Source organism: Malus domestica, chromosome 16 (genome assembly GCF_042453785.1).
Source record: "Malus domestica chromosome 16, GDT2T_hap1".
Taxonomy (NCBI): Eukaryota; Viridiplantae; Streptophyta; class Magnoliopsida; order Rosales; family Rosaceae; genus Malus; species Malus domestica.
In genome coordinates this window covers 5,544,958-5,567,117 of record NC_091676.1, presented here as the reverse complement: position 1 = coordinate 5,567,117, position 22,160 = coordinate 5,544,958, and the positions used below count along the sequence as shown (strand labels likewise).

The window sequence follows — 22,160 nt, the reverse complement described above, 5'->3', positions numbered from 1 at the left end:
ATATGAACGTATATATCTACAAGGGATATATGAAACCTAATTAAAAAGGACAAAAACATAAAATATTTACAAGTAAGACACAATAATATGTGATTAACCTTGATTACCAAAAAACATATAATAAAAAACAGAAGAAATAATTAGGAAAAATATAAAAAAAAAATTTATGAATATTAGTGATGTGTAAATCCTAATGAGGTTTGGATTCTTTTGAGATGATCCATTATTCATATAATTCTTAATCGGATGATAAGTCATTCATAATTTCTTGTGCTGACAACTCAATATGTAATTCGACTGGCTATTTAATTGAAATAATATTAGGAAATTTTATTCAGACCTATTTATCCTTATTCTATACTCAACTTATCATTTTTAATCTTAATATTGGGGAGATTTTATTTGCACCCCTCTTTCTTGCTAATCTATACTAATTAATAAAACACTCATTGTCAACCAAAATCTTATGAAATTACCAGTTTAACCCTCTAATTAAAACAGAACATTAATAAGAAATATATGGCAAAAATATAGTTTCACATATCAAATTTTACTGTTTTTTTCAAAATCACATCTACATGTAATTCTAATATATCTCTAATTAAAAATAAATAAATAAAATTTCCTAACCCACATTCTCTATCACTCACTTCCTCTCTCTCCTTCTATTTCAAATCCACCCCTAAACTTGAGCCGCTGCCATAGCCCCAACCCCAATCCTAAATTGCGCTCCGCCTGCGGCCTTCTCCACTCTTCGACCCTAACCCTAAGTTGTGCTCCGTCAGCGGCCTTCTCTGCCGACGTGCATCCCCAAGCTTATCGGTGAACCAAGGTCAGGGATCTAGTCGATTTCGTCTTCTTAATAGCTTTTTTTTATTTTTTTTCCTCTGAAAATGTTGATTGAACTAGGAATGTCTGTTTTCTGTGGCAATTTTTGAGGATTTATACTTCTTATGATTTATTCGTTTATCACTCTTTATTTTATTTTAATTTCATTCAATTTTTGCAAAAGGGGAAGCAGTGAAGAGAATAGTTAAACAACAAAATTAATTAATTTATTGATGATGATGATGATGAGAAGTTTGGTATTCTTTCTCAAGAAAACAAATAAATTTTAATAAAATTATTTAATTTAATTTGAATGCCATGTACAAATTTTCACAAGGTGCTTGAAAAGCTTGTTGCCCACGGAGATGTCGGGGGAAGCGAGATCGTTTCTTGTGGCGCATTGTTGGGAGATGGACTCGTCAGGTGCAGTCTATCGAGTAAAACTCCAAGGAGGAGTCCCTCTTGATCTACTTGAACCTGTGTAGAAGTTCTTCGAGAAGGAGCCGCGTCCTTATCTTCACTCTCAGTGTACATTCAGATTCAGACGCTGCCAAACCCCCCCCCCCCCCCACTTTTATCGGATATAACCATGGATACCACTTCTGAAACATTCCCTGCCCCTAAAACACCTAAGCCGCTCGGGTCTGTTGTCTGTGCGTACGGACACATCTACCATATTGCAGATCCCTTGTCCGGAACTCCAGAATGCAACTCAAAGATTCCGAACCTATCCTTTGCGCGTTATAAACCTGGTCAGGAAACTTGGGAGACACTGCCTCATTTTCCGTATTACATAGAGTGCCGCTTTATGTTTATATGTGGTTATGCTGTTTGTCGCGGCTGGATTTTGTTTTCCCTGCGTCACATGAATGGGTCAAATTACAAATCTATGCTTTTCATATCAAGACACAAGAATGGCATTGAGTTACATCAGGTCACACTGGCTTCGTTGGGAGGGCCGTGGTTGTAGACCAGACTATCTATGGCTTGTTGTTAACTTGTGATAAAGTGCTAGCGTTCTCATTTGGGATCAGTTATGGTGAAGAGGGTTGCAATATTGCATGTAGACTAAGCACACCCATACCATTGCAAGTCCTGGATAGTGCTCTTAAGCCATCTTGATTCAGTGAGTTGACAGGGCAATTGGTTCATCTGGGAGACAAGGATTTTTGTCTTGCCCAGACTAGAGACGACGAGTACTCTTTTGTTCATCAAGATATTTGTATCACCACTTTTCAGATCGTTGCCGGAGAAGAAGGATGTCCCATGATCAAGACCGTGCATTCAACTGTTTATACTGTGGACACCAATGAGTTGGGTCCTTTTGGTATTTACTGCAGCTTCACGGCCTAAGTTTCCTTCAAGTCTCCCATTTTTATCATCTATAATGGTAACTTGTACATCGCGGTTGTCATTACTAGAAACACACATAATCTCAAGAAGTCATTGACCTCACCTGAACTGGTTTGAATAGGTGTAGGCAGACCAAAATTATGACGCCCATCGAAGAAATTTTAATGATGGGACTGGACTCCTTGTGCCTCTTTGGCACACAAATATTTCGTAGGTTTCTGTTTCTCTTCGTTTTTTTACCTTTTTCTTTCAATATAATTTTAATATTTGTAGTTGCTTACGATTCTGTGCAGAAACTTACCGAGGGTTATTTGTATTCTCTTTTTGGCAAATTACGTTCACGAAGAGCTTGAAGAAATGACGAACTATGTCATTGGGGGCGATCAGCTCCGATTAATCAATGTCCAAAGGAAACTTGGGATTGTTAGCTGTTCTGAATTCAAGAAGGAGCTAATGCATTTTAGGAACATGCTTCGCAACTAATGAGTACTCGGAACACTTACTGGCCGGAGCGGGATGCTTTTCTGAATTACTTTAATCATTGCAACGACAATATTTCGTAAGAGTTGCTTATGAATTATCTCCATTTCAATTTTTTTTACTTGGGACTTACTTAAATCTGTAAAAATTATGTTTTTGTATGAGCATTTTTGCATTTTCAGATGAACTGGTGGCTTTGTTCGTCCTGTTAATTTATCTTTTATCCACTTTTATTTCTTTCATATACATTTTATATATATATATATATATATATATATATATTTTTTTTTTTTTTTTAAATATTATAAATAAATTAAAATCTTCTAATTCCAATAAATCTTTCCAAAAAAAAATTTCCAATAAATCTACTTAATATTTTCTAAACAAAAAACTAATATGCTCTCACAAATTCATTTGGACACCCTAACTCAACATAATAAATATATGAATGTATACATCTACAAGTGAGATATGAAACCTAATTAAAAAGGACAAAAACATAATATATCTACAAGTAAGGCACAATAATATGTGATTAACCCTGATTACAAAAAAAAAATACAAAAAAAAAAACAGAAGAAATAATTAAAGATATAATTAGGAAAAAAATATAATTTTTTTTTTATGAATATTAGTGATGTGTAAATCCTAATGAGGTTTGGATTCTAGATGATCCATTATTCATATAATTCTTAATGGGATGATAAGTCATTCATAATTCGTTGTGCTGGCTACTCAATATGTACTTTGACTGGCTATTTAATTGAAATAATGTTAAGATATTTTATTCAGACCTATTTATCCTTTTTTTTTTTTTTTTTTTGAAGAACAGACCTATTTATCTTTATTCTACACCTAATTTATCATTTATTCGCACCCATTTTCCTTGTTAATCTATACTAATTAATAAAACACTTATTGTCAACCAAAATTTTATGAAATTACCAGTTTAACTCTCTAATTAAAACAGAACATGAATAATAAATATAGGGCTGAAATGTAATTTCACACACCAAATTTTACTGTTTTTTTTTCAAAATAACACCTACATATAATCCTAACATATATCTAATTAAAAATAAATAAATAAAATTTCTCACCCCACATTCTCTATCACTCTCTTCTCTCTCCTTCTATTTCAAATCCAGCACTAAACTCGAGCCGCTGCCGCTGCCGCAGCCCCAACCCTAATCTTAAATTGAGCTCCGCCAGCGGCCTTCTCCACTCTTTGACCCTAACCCTAAATTGTGCTCCGTTAGCGGCCTTCTCAGCCGACGTGCATCCCCAAGCTTATCGGTGAACCAAGGTCGGGGATCTAGTCGATTTCGTCTTCTTAATAGCTTTTTTTATTTTTTCCTCTGTGAAAATGTTGATTGAACTAGGAATGTCTGTTTTCTGTGGCAATTTAATTTCATTCAAAGTTTGCAAAGGGAAAGCAGAGAAGAGAATAGTTATACAAAAAAAAAAAAAAATTATTTATTGACGATGATGATGATGATAATCCACCTCTTCAGGGATCCATTGAAGGTTTCCGTCCACTCCAAGCTTCATCAGGTGTCATGTTTTTAACAAAAAAAGTAGGGCACCTATTCAAAACATGAATGGACCACAAAACTGTTTCAGGCCAAAAACTTTTAGGAACTCATCCCTTTACTAGCAAGCTTCTGACCATGTTGAGAATGGTTCGGTTTTTTCTCTCTGATTCACTGTTTTGCTGGGGTGTATATGAGGTAGTGAGTTGCTTTTGAATCCCTTGCTCATCACAATAAACTTCAAACTCTTTTGAGCAATATTCACCACCACGATCGGTTCGTAAGGTTTTGATCCTTCTTCCACTTTCGGTCTCAACTAGTGCATTGAAACTTTTAAATGCATTAAAAACCTCTGATTTTTCTTGCAAAAAAATACACCCAAGCCTTTCTACTGAAGTCATCAATAAAAGAGATAAAATAGTTCTTTTTACCATTCGATAGTGGACTGATTGTACCACATATGTCTGAATGCACTAGCTCCAATAGGTTTTGAGCTATCCACGCCTTTCCTTTTGGAAATTGATCACGATGTTGTTTGCTAACAACACATTCTTCACAGACTTCATATGAAGGTGTGATCATAGGAAGGCCAGTCACCATTTACTTATGATGCAGTGTCATCAAGCCATTGAAATTCAAATGGCCATATCGAAGGTGCCACAGCCACAATGAGTTGTCTTCCTTGGCCATCAAACAAGTTTGGACAATTTTGATCTTCAGCGGAAACAATCTGTTTTGGCTCATTTGAACAACAGCAATGACACCCCTTACTGGATCATATATCTCACATGCATCTTTCTGAAGAGTTATTATATAACCCTTTTCTTGTAATTGTCCAACACTCAACAAAATTGTTTTCAAACTAGGCACATAAAACACATTCGAAATTGTTTCAACAAAATCATTCTTAGTCCTAATTTGAATATCACCATTTCCCATCACATTAACACTTGACCAATCCCCAAAGCTCATGGTAGTTTGAAAGTTTTCATCCAAAAATGAGAAAGATGACTTACAGCCACTCATATGATTGCTGCAACCTGTGTCAACATACCAGACTTTAGAATCAATCTTCTTCTTGACGTGGAAAGCCATCAACAGTGTCTCATCATCATTTTTTTCAGCAAAGTTGGACTTATCTCTTATCTCTTTGTCTTTCAGTAGATTCGTGTAGCATTCATTGTGATAATGCCCAAGATTTCCACACCTATAACATTGGATGTTGGACTTGTCAACTTGTCATTTGCCTCTATTCTGAGAGTGATCATCATGTCTCTTGGAACTTTGGTGTTGTCTGTCTCCATCTCGGTTGCCTTGACCACCTTGACCTCTTCCTCTACCTCTACCTCGGCCTCTTCCTCTTGAGCTTGAGGATTCAGAAAAGGTAGAAGCTTTCAGAGCATGTTCTTCTAAGTTGACATGTTATGTGGTCCCACGGTTCAGCTGCTGCTCATGGACCAACAATAAGCTTTGAAGCTCATCAATCGACATCTCCGCAGTGTCATTTGACTATTCAATAGAGCAAACGATGTAGTTGAACTTTGGAGCCATAGATCTTAAGATATTCTCTACAATGGAGCCATCATCAAGCTTATCACCATGGATTTGCATTTTGTTTGCAATCCCCATGGTCCTTGCAAAATACTCGGTGACAGACTCTCCATTCTTTATTTGGAGAGTCTTAAAGTTTCGTCTTAGGGCCTGAAGCTGTGCATGCTTCACTCTTGCTGACCCTTGGTACTTTCTCTTCATGAAGTCCCAAATGTGCTTGGAAGTATCCTTCTGGAGAATAGTCTCCAAAATAGCACGATCAATTGATTGGAATAGGTAATTCTTTACCTTCAAATCCTTCAATTTCAGTTCTTCAAGCTTCCGTTGCTGCGCAACCGTAATCGTACTTTCTTCGGGTACAGTATGTCCCGTTTCCACAAGATCCCAGTACTTTTTAGACCTTAGGAAATTCTCCATCAACATGCTCCAATGATTGTAGTGACCGTCGAAGCGAGGAATGGCTGGTTGAATGAAATTCTCTGCTGGCTTGTCAGACGCCATGGATGCTTGCTACTGCAAGGATGAAAAGCTGCTGCTTCTATGAGAGATTCTCGACACAGGCCCAGTGGGGGCTTTGGTACCAAATGTTGGTTAAACTTTTGAAATTGTAAACTTAAGCTTACTGCTAAAGAGATGGCTAAGAAGCTCTGAATTTCATTAATTAACTTGAATGAGAAAATTACAACTTAAATAAGAAAACAAGTCTACTGCTGCAAGAAACATAACGTCCACTTTGTAGATTTTGTGGAACTACATACCACGACTCCAGCATGAAAAATTAAACCTAACCATGACTCCTACAACTTATGGATTCTCCTGTAGACTAGGTAAACAGGTCTCCTAACTACATGCAACCACTTTATTGAAAAATAAATAATCTAAAGATAAATCTTAACAGAATTGGGAAAGGAATGATTTAGAAAGAGAACATGACTGCACCCACCTTCTCTTTCTCTCCCTGTAATCGCGCACCCAAACCCCCATGGAAAATTAAACAGTAAGTAATTGAATGGCAAATCCAACAGTGAGATAAGGAATTGATTAACGAATCCCCAAATTTAGGGTGAACAACCTGTTAGAACCAACCCTTTGGGCCTAACACTTCTCCCCCAGTACGGGCCCTTTTGTGAATAATCACCCTGCCTTGTTTTCAAGCCCATTTCCCAGGCTCTTGGAACGACACAGCTCGACTGGCGTTTCCCCAATTAGCTAGGGTTTCTTTCCAATTTGGACTTGATATAAATATGTATAGGGGTGGATTTTTTTGCCAAATTGCCGTGCCATACCAATTTTGTGTTAAATTTTTTGTACCAATCGGTAATGGTACGGTATTGTACCGTACAGAAATTTCATGGTACGGTATTGGTAATGGATACCATTACCACGGTATTACCGTACCATACCGAAAATACAATATAATATATAACTTAGAAATTATATAATAGATAATTATATAACACATATTTATAATATTCCAATAATTTGAAAATAAAAACCTACTTATATTAGTATTGTTGTTGGCGACTTTGATCTCTTGAAATTGTGGAAATTAAACACAAAAGAGTTCATAATTCTTTCACAAATAGCCAAAATATCTTTGTAACCCCCACTTCTACTTTTGCTAGTGAAAATGCATTTAACCTAGGGAGGAGGGTTGTGGACCCTTTAGGGTATCATTGACTCCTAAAATAATGGAGGCACTAGTGCGTACTAGTGGTTGGCTTAGGGCAGATAAATTAAACTTCTACAAGGAACCAACGGAAGATATGCTTCAATTTTACAAGGAAATGGAAGAAGAGAAAACAAGAAAGATATGCTTTAATTTTTTTAGTAAATTTGTTATTAAATGATTTTCAACTTTAATTATTCTTGCTACTAATTAATATGTTTTCTTTGTTTGTAATGTAGGCTTGACACAAACTCAATCTTCTACAAGTTCAATGCCTCTTCCAAAAGTTTCGACATTTTAAGCTTGAATAATTGATCAATGAATTCTCCTTTTTGAAGTTTACTTCCAATTTTCATTTGGTTTGAAACTTTAATTTATATTTGGATTGTTAACTTTTATTTGTTTTGATTCGTAACTTCTATTTGGATTGAAGCTTAATTTTCATGATGAATCTTGATGCATCATTTGAATTATTATGTGTGTGAATTGTGAATGATGAATAATAGATGAATTTAATCTATAATGTATGAGATAAAGGTACAAAAAAAAAGTTTTGCCCTCGAATTGGGTTAAAAAAACAAAAACAGATTTTGTCCCAAAATAAAATGGCAATTACCATTGCCATACCATGCTAACCGAACTTTTAGCAATATCGCACTTCGGTATACCGAAAGTTTGGTACGGTAATGGTAATAGATTTTACCAAACCGAAAGTTTGGTATGGTAATTGGTACAATGAGTTTGATACGGTAACCGTACCGAACCCACCCCTAAATATGTATTTATCTGGCCTCCGTGGAGAAGAGGTCAGAGATGAATGAAAGCAGTTTTCTTCCCTTATTTTTCTCCCTTTTCTCTCTTTAAATTTCAGGAAAATTAATGAAAAGAACTTGAAAACTTTGAGTTTTAATGACAAGGACAAAATAAAGGGTAAAATGAATAGTATCAGGATTGATTTTTTAGTATAAAAATATGGTTTTTCGTTAAAATAAACAGTACCGGTGCTTTTCGTTAAAACTCTCTTAAATTTCTGCACTGTTACATTTATTTAATATTTCAGCTCTTACTACCGATTGGGCGTACCACAACCCTACCTCCCCAGTATTTCGATTTAGACCCGCTCCTCCCATCTCTCAATCTCCGGAACAATCCTCAAATTTAGGGTGATTCGTGCACCCACCCCATGTCTCTACACCCCTAGCCCCTCACTCGAATCGCCCATCCACCGTCTGTGCAAACCCTAGACCCACCCTCTATCACCCTTCTGATTGAGACCGACGTATAGCCGACCCATCTCCTTCGAGGCTCCGACTGCAAAGGACCTCTCCCCCGAGGCTTGGACCATCGACCACGCTCAATCGCCCATTCTCCAGGTGGGCTGCTCAACCTACTCTTAAATTTTGATAATCTGTTGTGTGTTGGACATTTTTTTTGTGAAATTTGGTCGCTTTGGATTAATAATTGTGCGTGTTTATTGATGAATTTTAGATGTAGTTTTGGTTTTTCGGTTACTTTCAGGGTCGGCCCTGAACATATAGATAATACTAGAAGTAAAAATATGGTTTTAACTTTTAACATGGTGAGATTATTTTTTTTCTTATTTGATAATTCATGTCACGTCATTTTGTGATTAAAGATCGTGTGAAAAGCTTATGGGGTTTTATTTTAAAGTTTCAAATCTCAAGGAGATATGTGAGAACACAATGAAGTTGAAACAAAATAAATTTCCAAGGGTGCAATAACTCTTAAGATTAAATTTATCAATTGAAAAACTGTTTTGATGTCACATCAACAGTTTTAGGATGAAAATCTACCGCCGAGAATTTTTGTACGATTTTTTTAAAATTATTATGAGTTGCATCCAACATCCACTTACTAATTATAACTTAGGCAATACGATGTTTTAAAATAACGAATTCAGAACTAGAATGCACACAATTCTTATCAATTGGTCTAACCTGATGTACCAAACACTCCCTTATTTATCTTGGAAAGTCATTCATGATTCGTTCTGTTGGCAAAGCAATATATACTTCGACCGGCTATTTAATTGAAATAATATTGCGAAATTTTATTCAGACTTATTTATCCTTACTCTACACCCAACTTATCATTTTTAATCTTAATATTGGGGAGATTTTATTTGCACCCCTCTTCCTTGCTACCCACGTTATTGCCTCTCTCTTCACTCTCCCTCTCTCTAGGTGACATTGAGATTTTATTTCCATCCCTAAACTCGAGCCGCTGCCGCAACCCCAACCCTGATCCTAAATTGCCCTCGGCCCGCGGCCGTCGCTGCCGCCGTGCATCCCCACCCCAAACCTATCGTTGTGAACCCTAACCCTGACCCTAAATTGTGCTCCGTCAGCGGCCTTCTCTGCCGACGTGCATCCCCAAGCTTATCGGTGGACCAAGGTCAAGGATCTAGTCGATTTTGTCTTCTTAATAGCTTTTTTTTTTTTCCCTTTGTGAAAGTGTATTTGTTGATTGAACTAGGAATGTCTGTTTTCTGTGGCACTTTTTGAGGAAATATATTACTTATGATTTATTCGTTTATCACTGTTTATTTTATTTTAATTTCATTCAAAGTTTGCAAAAGGAAAGCAGAGAATAGTTATACAACAACAACAACAACAACAAAGCCTTTTCCCACTAAGTGGGGTCGGCTATATGAATCCTAGAACGCCATTGCGCTCGGTTTTGTGTCATGTCCTCCGTTAGATCCAAGTACTCTAAGTCTTTTCTTAAAGTCTCTTCCAAAGTTTTCCTAGGTCTTCCTCTACCCATTCGGCCCTGAACATCTGTCCAGTAGTGACATCTTCGAACCGGAGCATCAGTAGGCCTTCTTTGCACATGTCCAAATCACCGGAACCGATTTTCCCTCATCTTTCCTTCAATTTCGGCTACTCCTACTTTACCTCGGATATCCTCATTCCCAATCTTATCCTTTCTCGTGTGCCCACACATCCCACGAAGCATCCTCATCTCCGCCACACCCATTTTTTGTACGTGTTGATGCTTCACCGCCCAACATTCTGTGCCATACAACATCGCTGACCTAATTGCCGTCCTATAAAATTTTCCCTTGAGCTTCAGTGACCTATGACGGTCACACAACACGCCGGATGCACTCTTACACTTCATCCATCCAGCTTGTATTCTATGGTTGAGATCTCCATCTAATTCTCCGTTCTCTTGCACGATAGATCTTAGGTAGCGAAAACGGTCGCTTTTTGTGATCTTCGCTAGATTGCTCCGGTCATTAGTATGGATAAGTATATAAATGGATAGAGATAGGAAAGCGAACACAAGATGTACGTGGTTCACCCAGATTGGCTACGTCCACGGAATAGATGAGTTCTCATTAATTGTGAAGGGTTTACACAAGTACATAGGTTCAAGCTCTCCTTTAGTGAGTACAAGTGAATGATTTAGTACAAATGACATTAGGAAATATTGTGGGAGAATGATCTCGTAATCACGAAACTTCTAAGTATCGGAGTGTGGTATTGTATTGACGTGCCTTATCTGTCTCATAGGTAAATGGGGCATCTTCTATGGAAGTACTCTTCCTCAATCCAGGGGTGGTATCTTTAACTGGTGGAGATGCACAAGGTAATGTATCAATTTCACTTGAAGCTTACTTGTAGTTTCAGGCTTGGTCAAGCGCGATACAAACCATGTAGTAGGAGTCCCCCAAGTCGCCGAGCTAGGGGATCTGCTGAAAGAGGTGACAGACAAGGTAAGCAATCATAGCTCCGGCTGATTGTTCACAGTCTCCCTATCTTGCAGGCAGCATGAAGGATAAAGAGAAGAAAATGAGAAGAGATGATATGGGATACTTTTGCTTTTGAAGAAGTAACTTTTCACAGGCTTATTCTTGAACTGAGCTGGAGGGTTTTCTGGTTTCCTCCAGAGTATAAGGCCGACTGAAGAATTTGAGGGTCAAAACAAGTCCATCAAATCTAGAGTACGTTCGACCCTGCTGATATGGGATACTTTTGCTTTGACAGAGTAATGGATGTATCGGCACGTGTGCTGTTACGCTTGTCTCCACATGCTTCCTTGTATCCTTCTCCCTTGCCCTATCTGTTCCTCAGGCAGATGCGGTATCTTCCCTGGAAGCATAAGATGTTGAAGATGAGTACTCGAGAGCAATGTCAGGTAAGTAATCAGGTAAGGGGTTCCAGGCAGTCAGTTCCTGGCTGGAAGCTTGATTCCAAGTACTGACTGATTGCTCTCTTTCTCCTTGTCTTGCAGGTAAGAACAAGGTCAAAGGAAAAGACAGGGAAAAAGCATGATATGGGATACTCTTGCTTTTAACCCTGATGATATGAGATATTCTTGCTCTAGTATAGCTTGTTTGCAGAGGTATTATCGGGGGGAAAGAAAGCTGAATATTTCGAAAGGCTTCGTTGGGAGTGCCCTCTCAGATATGAGGAAGGGTTGAGCATTTTTGCAGATCTGCCTGTCCGTTGGGGATGGAGGTCGACATATATAGGAGTCTCCTTAACAACAAGTAGTAATGCTATTCCTTTACCCTACTTGGTCATAGCACAGTAGTGGGAGCTGTCAGCTTCACATGTTTTAACGATGTCAGAGCACTTTGAAAAAGTGGTTTGTGGTATCTGGAAAGCTGATGTTGCGTGTGAAGATTACAGACAGCTTTATCCAAGGAGATCCGGCTCTTGAAGTTGGGAAAGTGTTGCCTCTTCGGTTTTCGAACAAACAATCCTATCGGGGATCTGGCTATCGAGATTCGGAGAACGATGCCTCTTCGATTTTTGAGAAAGCAATCATGCTGGGGGTCTGGATCTCGAGATTCGGAGAGCGGTGTCTCTTCGATTTTTGAGAAAGTAATCATGTTGGGAGTCTGGCTCTCGAGATTCGGAGGGCGATGCCTCTTCGATTTTGGAGCAAGCAATCTTGTTGGCAGTGTTTTCTCGAATGTGAGTAAAGGTTGGGCATGTTTGCTAGTCTACCTTGCCACGAAGCACAGAGGTTGACACACAGGGACTTTCCAATTATCCAGCAATGGTACTGTTCCTTTACCCTCTTCGATTTTTGAGAAAGTAGTCATGTTGGGAGTTTGGCTCTCGAGATTAGGAAGACGGTGCCTCTTCGATTTTGGAGCAAGCAATCTTGTTGGGAGTGTTTTCTCGAATGTGATTAAAGGTTGGGCATGTTTGCTAGTCTACCTTACCATGAAGCACAGAGGTTGACACACAGGGACTTTCCAATTATCCAGCAGTGGTACTGTTCCTTTACCCTTGTGGGTAATAATATGGTAGCTAGACCTTCAAAATTTATGTGTCTAAACTTTGTTAGTGTTGTTTCTTTGCTATTCTTTTACCCTTCTTGGTCAGAGCAATGTAGTGGGAGCTGCAAACTTCACGTGTTCAACTTTGGCAGATAACTTTGGCAAAGTTATCTGTGGTACCCATGAGCTACTGTTGCATGTGGGAAGTGGGTGATTGAACAGTAAGACTCATGTGCTTTCTACTTCACCAGAAGTCTTCGACCGAATGCCCATAATTTCCGCAAAGCTGAGTGTGCGTGTGACAGGTGCTGACAAGGCTGGAAAAGTAGGTGCCTCTTCGATTTCTGAGATCGACCCTCGTGGTCTCTGAGCAGCCCAGCTTTTGAGAAAGCAAGCGCCTCTTCGATTTCTGAGATCGGCCTTTGTGGTCTTTGCGCAACCCAGCTTTTGAGAAAGCAAATGCCTCTTCGATTTCTGAGATCGACCCTCGTGGTATCTGAGCAGCCTTGCTTTTGAGAAAGCAAACGCCTCTTCGATTTCTGAGCAGGCGCCTCTTCGATTTCTGAAGCTCCGTCGAGTGCAGATTTTTTATAGGGGCTGGCATTAAGTTCCAAAGCACACTTGAATCTCCACCAGTAGAAGCTCCATTCTTGCACTTCTAAGATCTTGATTTGTCCGACCTCTTCTCTCTTCAACACCTTTGAAAATGTCTGGCCCCTCCGACCGTCGTTTTGACTTGAACCTTGTTGAAGAGGCAGCCCCGCCTTCTCCTGACAACATATGGCGTCCATCCTTCGTCTCCCCTACTGGTCCTCTTACCGTTGGGGATTCCGTGATGAAGAATGATATGACCGCTGCGGTGGTGGCCAGGAACCTTCTCACTCCTAAAGATAACAGACTACTTTCCAAACGGTCTGATGAGTTAGCTGTTAAGGATTCTCTGGCTCTCAGTGTTCAGTGTGCAGGTTCTGTGTCTAATATGGCCCAACGCCTATTTGCTCGAACCCGCCAAGTTGAATCATTGGCGGCTGAAGTGATGAGTCTCAAACAGGAGATTAGAGGGCTCAAGCATGAGAATAAACAGTTGCACCGGCTCGCACATGACTATGCTACAAACATGAAGAGGAAGCTTGACCAGATGAAGGAATCTGATGGTCAGGTTTTACTTGATCATCAGAGATTTGTGGGTTTATTCCAAAGGCATTTATTGCCTTCGTCTTCTGGGGCTGTACCGCGTAATGAAGCTCCAAATGATCAACCTCTGATGCCTCCTCCTTCTAGGGTTCTGTCCAGTACTGAGGCTCCGAATGATCCCCCTCCGGTGCCTTCTCTTTCTGGGGCTCTACCGACTACTGAGACTTCTCCTAAGCAACCTTTGTGAAGGCTCCCTTTTGTTTGTTTATTTTGACTTATGTATATGTACATATTTGTAGCTTATCGGGGATATCAATAAATAAGCTTTCCTTCATTTCAACGTATTGTGTTAAAAACACCAAAGCCTTCTTCGCTAAGTTCTTTGAATTTTCTTTTGTTGAGGCTTTGTGAGTGGAGCATGTAGGTAGAGGTAGTGTTCCCTTAATTTCCTGAGTAAGGAAAACTTCTCGGTTTGAGACTTGGAAAATCCAAGTCACTGAGTGGGATCGGCTATATGAATCTTAGAACGCCATTGTGCTCGGTCCTGTGTCATGTCCTTCGTTAGATCCAAGTACTCTAAGTCTTTTCTTAGAGTCTCTTCCAAAGTTTTCCTAGGTCTTCCTCTACCCCTTCGGCCCTGAACCTCTGTCCCATAGTCGCATCTTCTAATCGGAGCGTCAGTAGGCCTTCTTTGCACATGTCCAAACCATCGTAACCGATTTTCTCTCATCTTTCCTTCAATTTCGGCTACTCCTACTTTACCCCGGATATCCTCATTCCTAATCTTATCCTTTCTCGTGTGCCCACACATCCAACGAAGCATCCTCATCTCCGCTACACCCATTTTGTGTACGTGTTGATGCTTCACCGCCCAACATTCTGTGCCATACAGCATCGCCGGCCTTATTGCCGTCCTATAAAATTTTCCCTTGAGCTTCAGTGGCATACGGCGGTCACACAACACGATGATGAGATGTTTGGTATTCTTTCTCAAGAAAACAAATAAATTTAAAAAAAAATTATTTAATTTAATTTGAATGCCATGTACAAATTTTCACAAGGTGCTTGAAAAGCTTGTTGCCCACGGAGATGTCGGGGGAAACGAGATCTGTGTTTCTTGTGGCGCATTGTTGGGAGATGGACTTGTCAGGTGCAGTCTATCGAGTAAAACTCCAAGGAGGAGTCCCTCTTGATCTAGAACCTGTGTACCAGTTCTTCGAGAAGGAGCCGCTTCCTTATCTTCACTCTCAGTGTGCAAGGATTTTCAGCAATTCCAACTCCAAGTTATATCGAATGGTACATTCAGATTCAGACGCTGCCAAACCCCCCACTTTTATTGGATATAACTGTGCCATGGATACCACATCTGAAACATTCCCTGCCCCTAAAACACCTAAGCCGCTCGGGTCTGTTGTCTCTGCGTATGGACACATCTACCATATTGCAGATCCCTTGTCCGGAACTCCAGAATGCAGCTCAAACATTCCGAACCCATCCTTTGAGCGTTATAAACCTGGTCAGGAAACTTGGGAGACACTGCCTCATTTTCCGTATTACATAGAGTGCCGCTATATGTATATATGTGGTTATGCTGTTTGTCACGGCTGGATTTTGTTTTCCCTGCGTCACATGAATGGGGTCAAATCACAAATCTATGCTTTTCATATCAAGACACAAGAATGGCATCGAGTTACATCTGGTCACACTGGCTTTGTCGGGAGGGCCGTGGTTGTAGACCAGACTATCTATGGCTTGTCGTTATCTTGTGATAAAGTGCTAGTGTTCTCATTTGGGATCAGTTATGGTGAAGAGGGTCGCAATATTGCCTGTTCACTAAGCACACCCATACCGTTGCAAGTCCTGGATAGTGCTCTTAAGCCATCTCGATTCAGTGAGTTGACAGGGCAGTTGGTTCATCTGGGAGACAAGGATTTTTGTCTTGTCCAGACTAGAGACAACGAGTACTCTTGTGTTCATCAAGATATTTGTATCACCACTATTCAGATCATTGCCGGAGAAGAAGGATGTCCCATGATCAAGACCGTGCGTTCAACTGTTTATACTGTGGACACCAATGAGTTGGGTCATTTTGGTATTTACTGCAGCTTCACGCCGTAAATTTCCTTCAAGTCTCTCGTTTTTCTCATCTATGATGGTAACTTGTACGTCGCGGTTGTCTTATATTATTTATCATTTCATTTAACCTCTTCCATATGGTTTCTGCTGTTTATCTCGCTTAGGGAGTTGAAGGATGTCGAACCTGAAGAAGGGGAGATTGTTGCCGTGCAAGAACCAGCCAAATCAAAAGGATGAAAGCTAGGACGAGGTAATTTAGTTAGTTAGCATCCTCACGTCGCTCCTAATTGAATTACTTGGAAAAACTATTTGACAGATTCGCATCTATTGATAATTTTGAATTTGTTGATTGCAGTTGGATATGTAGTGGGCTTGATGCCTGTAAGTATAACTAACAAACACTTTGTATCTTGATTTTGTTTAGTGCCTGTGTGTATCGCACCAAATGGACATTCCAGCAAACACACAAGTCACAAGAGCTAACCTGTGCCCACTTTTACAAGCTTCCATCATCATTAGCGTCAAAGTCTCTGAGCTAAGTTTCCAGCCTTAAAGGCTGTATCTGGTGGCAGATTTTCAAGTTCTAAGACAAGGCCGAGTAAGAAAGGAATGCACTATAGAACATTTTGTAATATGTGGTGCATTTTAAGCCCTCATATCAACAATCACTAAGACCTACTCCAATTCTTAGAGTAAAACTCAAAATTTAGGTTATAAACTTACCTCAACTTGCTCCAACCCTTGGGCCAAATATGACTTAAAACCCAAAACTTATTTTTGGGGCAAATTTAGCCAAGACTTCCTACTGGGTTAGTGGGGCAAACCCACTAAATACGTCTATTTTTTTTAGTTTTATATTTATTAATTCATTGAATCCAACAACTAAGATTTAATTTGATCAAATCCAATGGCAAAATAAAAATAAAAATAAAATAAAATCTAATGGACCAAATTTAAATCCAACAATTAAAGTAATTAAAAAAGTTTATTTTATGTGTTTCATATTCTTTCATAGTGTTTCATGACTTTCTTGGTGCTGGTTTAGTGATTTTTCAATATTTATCGGAATCTAAATATTTTTAAGTTAAAATGTTCATAAAATTAAATTAGAATAGTCGACATAATTTTTTTTTTCTTAAAAAAAAGTTACTTTAAGAAAAAAAATTATCCTAAATTCATTTTTAATAATCTCGGGCTAAAAATTTAGCCCATGGGTCGGATGAGATAAATTGTTTCGGGGTTAAAACCTAAAGGGTTAGAGATGGTCTAAGGAGATGGGGTGGACTAAGCCTCACGAGTCACAATGGGCTAACAATAATGTGGTTTAAATTCACGTTTGGCGGTAATCAAACATAAGACATTTCACTTACAAGTTAAGAGGAATACTACTAGACCGTAGTATTAAGTGGCTACTATTTTCACTTTTGAGTAGCAAAGATGGAATTAGACTAATGTCATTACTGAACTGTTTTATGACACACTAAAAAATCTAGTTTCTAATTACAAGAATTAGATTAAAGTCACTACAGAGCTGTTTTCTAATACAATAAAAAATCTCTTTTCTAACTACAATCATCGAATGCCCCAGTGCCCCCCGATGCAGGTCGACCGCCAAAATTTCAGCTTCACAAGAAAAACAATAACAATACTCACAATATCCCATATTTAAACAAGAAAGGACGGCGTATTAATCATTTGTTTCAAACAGGTTCAGAACCTCAAAACGACGTCGTCTGCCATATCGATCATATTCTCCGCTCTTGTATATGCGACACCTGTGCAAAGATTTCCGACATCAACGACCAACAAGAATCTGTGCAACTGTAATTACAAATATATTTCCTTTAAAAACTAAAAAATAAAAAGAATCTTAAAAATCAAAGTCTACGAAGATACTCAAAGTCTGCTTGGCTCCCACCTCACTGCACGTTGCCAGAGATTTTAGTTATTTAAATCCCCGCTGTGTCCTTCTCTCCAAATTCCAATCCCCCCACCACCACTCCATTGACGAAACGCGCACCAACCACCTTTGCTTTCTGCTTCATAAGCACTTTTCCACGACCGGCTTTTCTCCCCGACTACCATAGAGATATCGAATCAGGGCCGTAGATAATTTCGATCAGAGGAATCACATGGGTGTGGATTTCTACAGCGTGCTGAGGGTGAACCGGAACGCGACGCAGCAGGACCTGAAGAAGGCGTACAAGAAGCTGGCGATGAGGTGGCACCCCGACAAGAACCCAGTCGACAACGAGGAAGCGGAGGCCAAGTTCAAGCAGGTGTGCCAGGCGTACGATGTTCTCAGCGACCCCCAGCGGCGCCAGATCCACGACATCTACGGCGAGGAGGGGCTCAATTGCGGCGACCCGGAAGACATTTTTGCCGAGTTTTTCGGCGGATCTGGCGGCGTCAGGGACAGGGCGTTCAAGAAGAGCAGTGTGAATGGTGAAGGGCGTAATGGTAATCTGAAGAGTAAGAAGGTTGCGGCGATTGAGAGCAAGTTGACGTGCAGCTTGGAGGACCTTTACAGAGGAGCGAGGATGAAGATGAGGATTTCGAGAACCGTTCCTGATGAGTTCGGGTGAGGGTGAGCACTCTGTTTCTGTCTTCTTTTATTGTTGGGTTTCTTTTAATATGTCGGAATTGCTGCAAAGTCTGTTTCTTTGTTTTTGTTAATTGGGATTAAGGATTTGTGGAAAATGATGTGTTCGTATGGTTTTTGTTAATTGCGTCTGTTGACTTGTTTAGTTGACTTTGATTAAGGCATAATTAGCTGGGGAGTTTTGTTAATATGGTTAAAATTTCAGCAAACTGCCGTTTTAGGTAGGTGATCTTGACTTTCACTTAAATCAGAAATTAAATGGAAACATTTAGAAAAGGAATCGATTTTGGATTAGAATTCTGAACTTGATATAGTCCAAACGATATGTTCTTAATTTGTCCGAATTGAGAGGACGTGAGTTATGCCAGTTGAACAAGGCAGTTCATCCGTCGTGTCATTTGCGTTTGATCCCCTTGTCGTCGTAAGTTATAGATTAGAGTAGTTTCAACTGTTGAATACCGAAACACAATTTGTTTCCCAAAAGTTTTAGACTAGTTGTTCAAATAATATTCAAAAAACTACTTTGTTGCAGTAAGCCAAAGACTATTGAGGGAACCCTAAAGATAGACATCAAGCCTGGCTGGAAGAAGGGTACAAAGATCACATTCCCAGAGAAAGGCAACCAAGAACCCGGCACCTCTCCGGCTGATCTCATTTTCGTCGTTGACGAGAAGCCCCACCCTCTTTTCAAGCGTGACGGGAATGATCTTATGGTCACTCAGAAACTGTCTCTGCTCGAGGCTCTCACCGGAGCGTTCGTCAATCTGACAACGTTGGACGGAAGGGTTCTCGTGATCCCGCTGAAGAACATTATTATCAAACCTGGCCATGAGGAGGTGGTTCCTAATGAGGGAATGCCAATCTCTAAAGATCCGACCAAGAAAGGAAACCTAAGGGTCAAGTTCGACGTCGTCTTTCCGGCGAAGCTTAGCGCAGAGCAGAAGGATGATCTGAGGAGAGTGCTGGGTGGGGGTGATACCTAAGGTAATGAGAATTTATATGCCTAGGATAAAAACCAAATCCATTAACTCTAATTATCATTTAAACATTTAATCTTTCCACGGTGCAATTGTGCAATTGTGCAATTGTGTGTGTGTGTATGTATATATATATATATTTTTTTTTTTCTTCTTTTTGTCAAAATATATATATTAGACAAAATGATATCGGTTTTATTATAATTTTAAGAACTAATACAAATATCAAATAAGACATTCGAAATAGCATACCAAACGTCCTTAATCCAAACAAAACATAAAAGACCAACTCAGATGAACGAGTTGCCGCGGTACTATATCTTTTCCATTTCACTTTATTTCTTCCACTCTCACACGTGGGTGTCACATCATCATCATAATGTATTCCTGAATCCTGATCCAGCTTTAATTTACTCACATAATCAGTTAATTAATCATTTGATTAATTATGATCTCCTATGTTTCTCAATCTTCTTCTGCAGTTCATCTTTCCTAGCCCCCACGATCTTATCAACCACCACCCCTTTCTTCATGAATACAAATGATGGCATTGCCTGCACCCCAAACTCCCTTGCTACATCCTGCATCCATCCATTCATATTTATCAATTATATACCCCATATATATATATATATATATATATATATATATATATATCTCTCTCTCTCTCTCTCTCTCTCTCTCTCTCTCTCTCTCTCTCTCTATACGAGTCTCGTCTTTTTGGTCACCTAGTAATCAAAGATTCATGGTCACTCATCTTTAAATTTAATATCAAGGGTTGATATCAAAACATTAAAAACATGTTCATTTGTTCTCCACTAGTGATATTAAATTTAAGCATGAGTGACCATATATTCTTTCGCCACTTGGTAACTAAGATCACATTTCTGATATTTGTATGTCATGTTCGATCATGGGTCAATTTCAAATTTCAACAGAATGTTATTGATACTTCAAGAAGATCATTATGTTTTCCTGGATGCGAATTCCATCTTTATACTTTTGCAAGGAATCAGTGCGTAATAACGTTTTTGAGGTGTAAATAATAGTTATATATATATAATTAAAGAAAACTATGAGGAGAAGTATTCATGCATAAAAATATATACCGGTAGCTCGTCAACATCAAGCTTGACAAACTCGACGTCAGTGAATTTATCAGCGTAGTCTCTCAAGATTGGCTCCATGGCTCTACAAGGTCCACACCATGTAGCCGTGAAATCAATCACCATCTGTGCATCACCATAACCATAACCATCCAAACAAAATGATTAATCAACTAAGCAACTTCATTTAAATAAATAGAGTGGGGTATAATATAGTAGATTTATCATATGCGGAGCTTGATTATAAGCTCATTTAGAATTGCTTTTAAAATGGTTGAAATCGTTTTTGGTGAAAATATTGTTGGAACCAATTTTTAATAAAAATATAAGTAAATCCTAAAAAGCAATTAATGTTCTTTTTGGAAGAAGCACATAATTAATTGGTGCTTCTTGCAGAAAGTACGTCAAATGCTTTTAGAACTCAAAAATATTTTCTCTAAAAGCGCTTTCGGTCATTTTAAAAGTACTTCCAAACGAGCTCTATAACTTTCATTCTATAGAAACAATAGTACAGGGAGGGAGTATTCAAACTCGAGACTTTCAATGTAAGAATAGATGCTTTTAAACAACTGAATTACAAAACATATAAGCTCCATAAAGGAGTTTAATGATAGTTACCAGTTTATCGCTGTCTTTGGAGGCGGCGAAGTGGGTGTTCCATTGACCCTTGGAATGGAAGGACACGATGCGAGACTCGTGTCCATGTGAAGATTCATCCGAGTCTAGAATGTGTGACATGTTGCCTCCCATTTCTTCTTTCTTCTTCTTCTACTATTCTCTTTGCCTAAGACAAAATGATAAGCTGTTTCTTCTAGTCGACTGCGCTCGGCTGTGGATATTTGGTGTTGGTGGGAAGGTGTTTATATAGGCTTTAGGGCAATGGGCAAAAGTTGTATGGTGAACTTGAAGAATCGGATTCGTTCGACTCTTTGACAGCACCATTCTACTATGTGGCTCGAACACCGTTGAACTTAATTTGGAAATTTTTTAAGGCATCTAAGGTGGGATATTAATCATAAAAAAGGACTCTCTTTTATATAAACTCATATTCCTTTGCCTAGTGCATGTTTGATTCTTCGTTTGTACAACATTTGATAGAAAAATTGACTGTGAAAATGACTGATAGAGGGCCGAGTAAAATTTAATTTCAAGACTACAACTAATATTTGAATTCATGGACGAAATGCTTTCAAAACCATAAGTCAACGAATATTTCTAAGTAAAGTGTATTTATAACATATTTGTTGAATGGCAAGATGATTTGTCTGACCCAAAATGGGTTTAATCCATGAATGTTGAGATGGAAGCTCTAGAAAAGAATTCTACTTGAGATTTGGTTCCTTTGCTAAAAGGGAGAAAGCTGTGGTGTTCACTGTCAAGCAGAAAGTAAATCACTGTTCACAACATGGTGGCATAATCTATGTTCACGCACGGCACTATTCATGATTTTGTTAACAAAGGAAATCACAACAACACGAACACTGACTTTACAGTCAATACTAAGAAAAAGTGGGCACAAAATTAAAGCGTACATGTCACTCGGAACAAATTGCTCTAAAGTCAAGTTGAATTGAATATGCATGGTAAATACA

General features: G+C 38.9%; 3 protein-coding genes and 2 long non-coding RNA genes across 7 annotated transcripts; 3 read left to right on the top strand and 2 right to left on the bottom strand.

Moving 5' to 3' along the window:
- Positions 1-653: 653 nt before the first annotated feature.
- On the top strand, positions 654-2,848 carry LOC139192904 (uncharacterized). The gene is made up of 4 exons (XR_011577458.1): positions 654-832; positions 1,166-2,218; positions 2,303-2,391; positions 2,475-2,848. It is a non-coding gene; the product is annotated as an uncharacterized lncRNA (long non-coding RNA).
- Positions 1,228-15,147, bottom strand: LOC139192905 (uncharacterized). Its single transcript, XR_011577459.1, has 2 exons — positions 15,009-15,147; positions 1,228-1,305 (listed from the first exon to the last, which is right to left on the bottom strand). It is a non-coding gene; the product is annotated as an uncharacterized lncRNA (long non-coding RNA).
- On the top strand, positions 8,418-16,621 carry LOC103416532 (uncharacterized). 3 transcript variants are annotated; one of them, XM_029096134.2, is made up of 4 exons: positions 8,485-8,786; positions 14,869-15,921; positions 16,048-16,133; positions 16,308-16,621. In XM_029096134.2, exons 2-3 carry the CDS (start codon positions 14,897-14,899, stop codon positions 16,118-16,120), a joined length of 1,098 nt encoding a protein of 365 aa, XP_028951967.2. In that variant the 5' UTR covers positions 8,485-8,786; positions 14,869-14,896; the 3' UTR covers positions 16,121-16,133; positions 16,308-16,621. The 3 variants fall into 3 exon arrangements, 1 of the variants encoding a protein (XP_028951967.2); XR_003770184.2 differs by having other exon boundaries at positions 8,489-8,786; positions 14,869-15,899; XR_003770185.2 differs by lacking the exon at positions 14,869-15,921 and having other exon boundaries at positions 8,418-8,786.
- Positions 16,622-17,771: 1,150 nt separating this feature from the next.
- On the top strand, positions 17,772-19,554 carry LOC103416531 (uncharacterized). The gene is made up of 2 exons (XM_008354777.4): positions 17,772-18,464; positions 19,018-19,554. Exons 1-2 carry the CDS (start codon positions 18,016-18,018, stop codon positions 19,466-19,468), a joined length of 900 nt encoding a protein of 299 aa, XP_008352999.3. The 5' UTR covers positions 17,772-18,015; the 3' UTR covers positions 19,469-19,554.
- Positions 19,555-19,636: 82 nt separating this feature from the next.
- LOC103416530 (thioredoxin H2-like) lies at positions 19,637-21,405 on the bottom strand. The gene is made up of 3 exons (XM_008354775.4): positions 21,187-21,405; positions 20,572-20,694; positions 19,637-20,043 (listed from the first exon to the last, which is right to left on the bottom strand). The coding sequence occupies exons 1-3, from the start codon at positions 21,316-21,318 to the stop codon at positions 19,909-19,911; spliced, it is 390 nt and encodes a 129-aa protein (XP_008352997.1). The 5' UTR covers positions 21,319-21,405; the 3' UTR covers positions 19,637-19,908.
- Positions 21,406-22,160: the final 755 nt, after the last annotated feature.

Coding starts and splice junctions, on each gene's coding strand:
- LOC103416532 (XM_029096134.2), top strand. CDS start 14,897: ATGTCGGGGGAAACGAGATCTGTGTTTCTTGTGGCGCATTGTTGGGAG. Junction 15,922..16,047: donor ATTTACTGCAGCTTCACGCC/GTAAATTTCCTT, acceptor TATCTCGCTTAG/GGAGTTGAAGGATGTCGAAC.
- LOC103416531 (XM_008354777.4), top strand. CDS start 18,016: ATGGGTGTGGATTTCTACAGCGTGCTGAGGGTGAACCGGAACGCGACG. Junction 18,465..19,017: donor ACCGTTCCTGATGAGTTCGG/GTGAGGGTGAGC, acceptor ACTTTGTTGCAG/TAAGCCAAAGACTATTGAGG.
- LOC103416530 (XM_008354775.4), bottom strand. CDS start 21,318: ATGGGAGGCAACATGTCACACATTCTAGACTCGGATGAATCTTCACAT. Junction 20,695..21,186: donor CCAAAGACAGCGATAAACTG/GTAACTATCATT, acceptor GGTGATGCACAG/ATGGTGATTGATTTCACGGC. Junction 20,044..20,571: donor TTGATGTTGACGAGCTACCG/GTATATATTTTT, acceptor GGATGGATGCAG/GATGTAGCAAGGGAGTTTGG.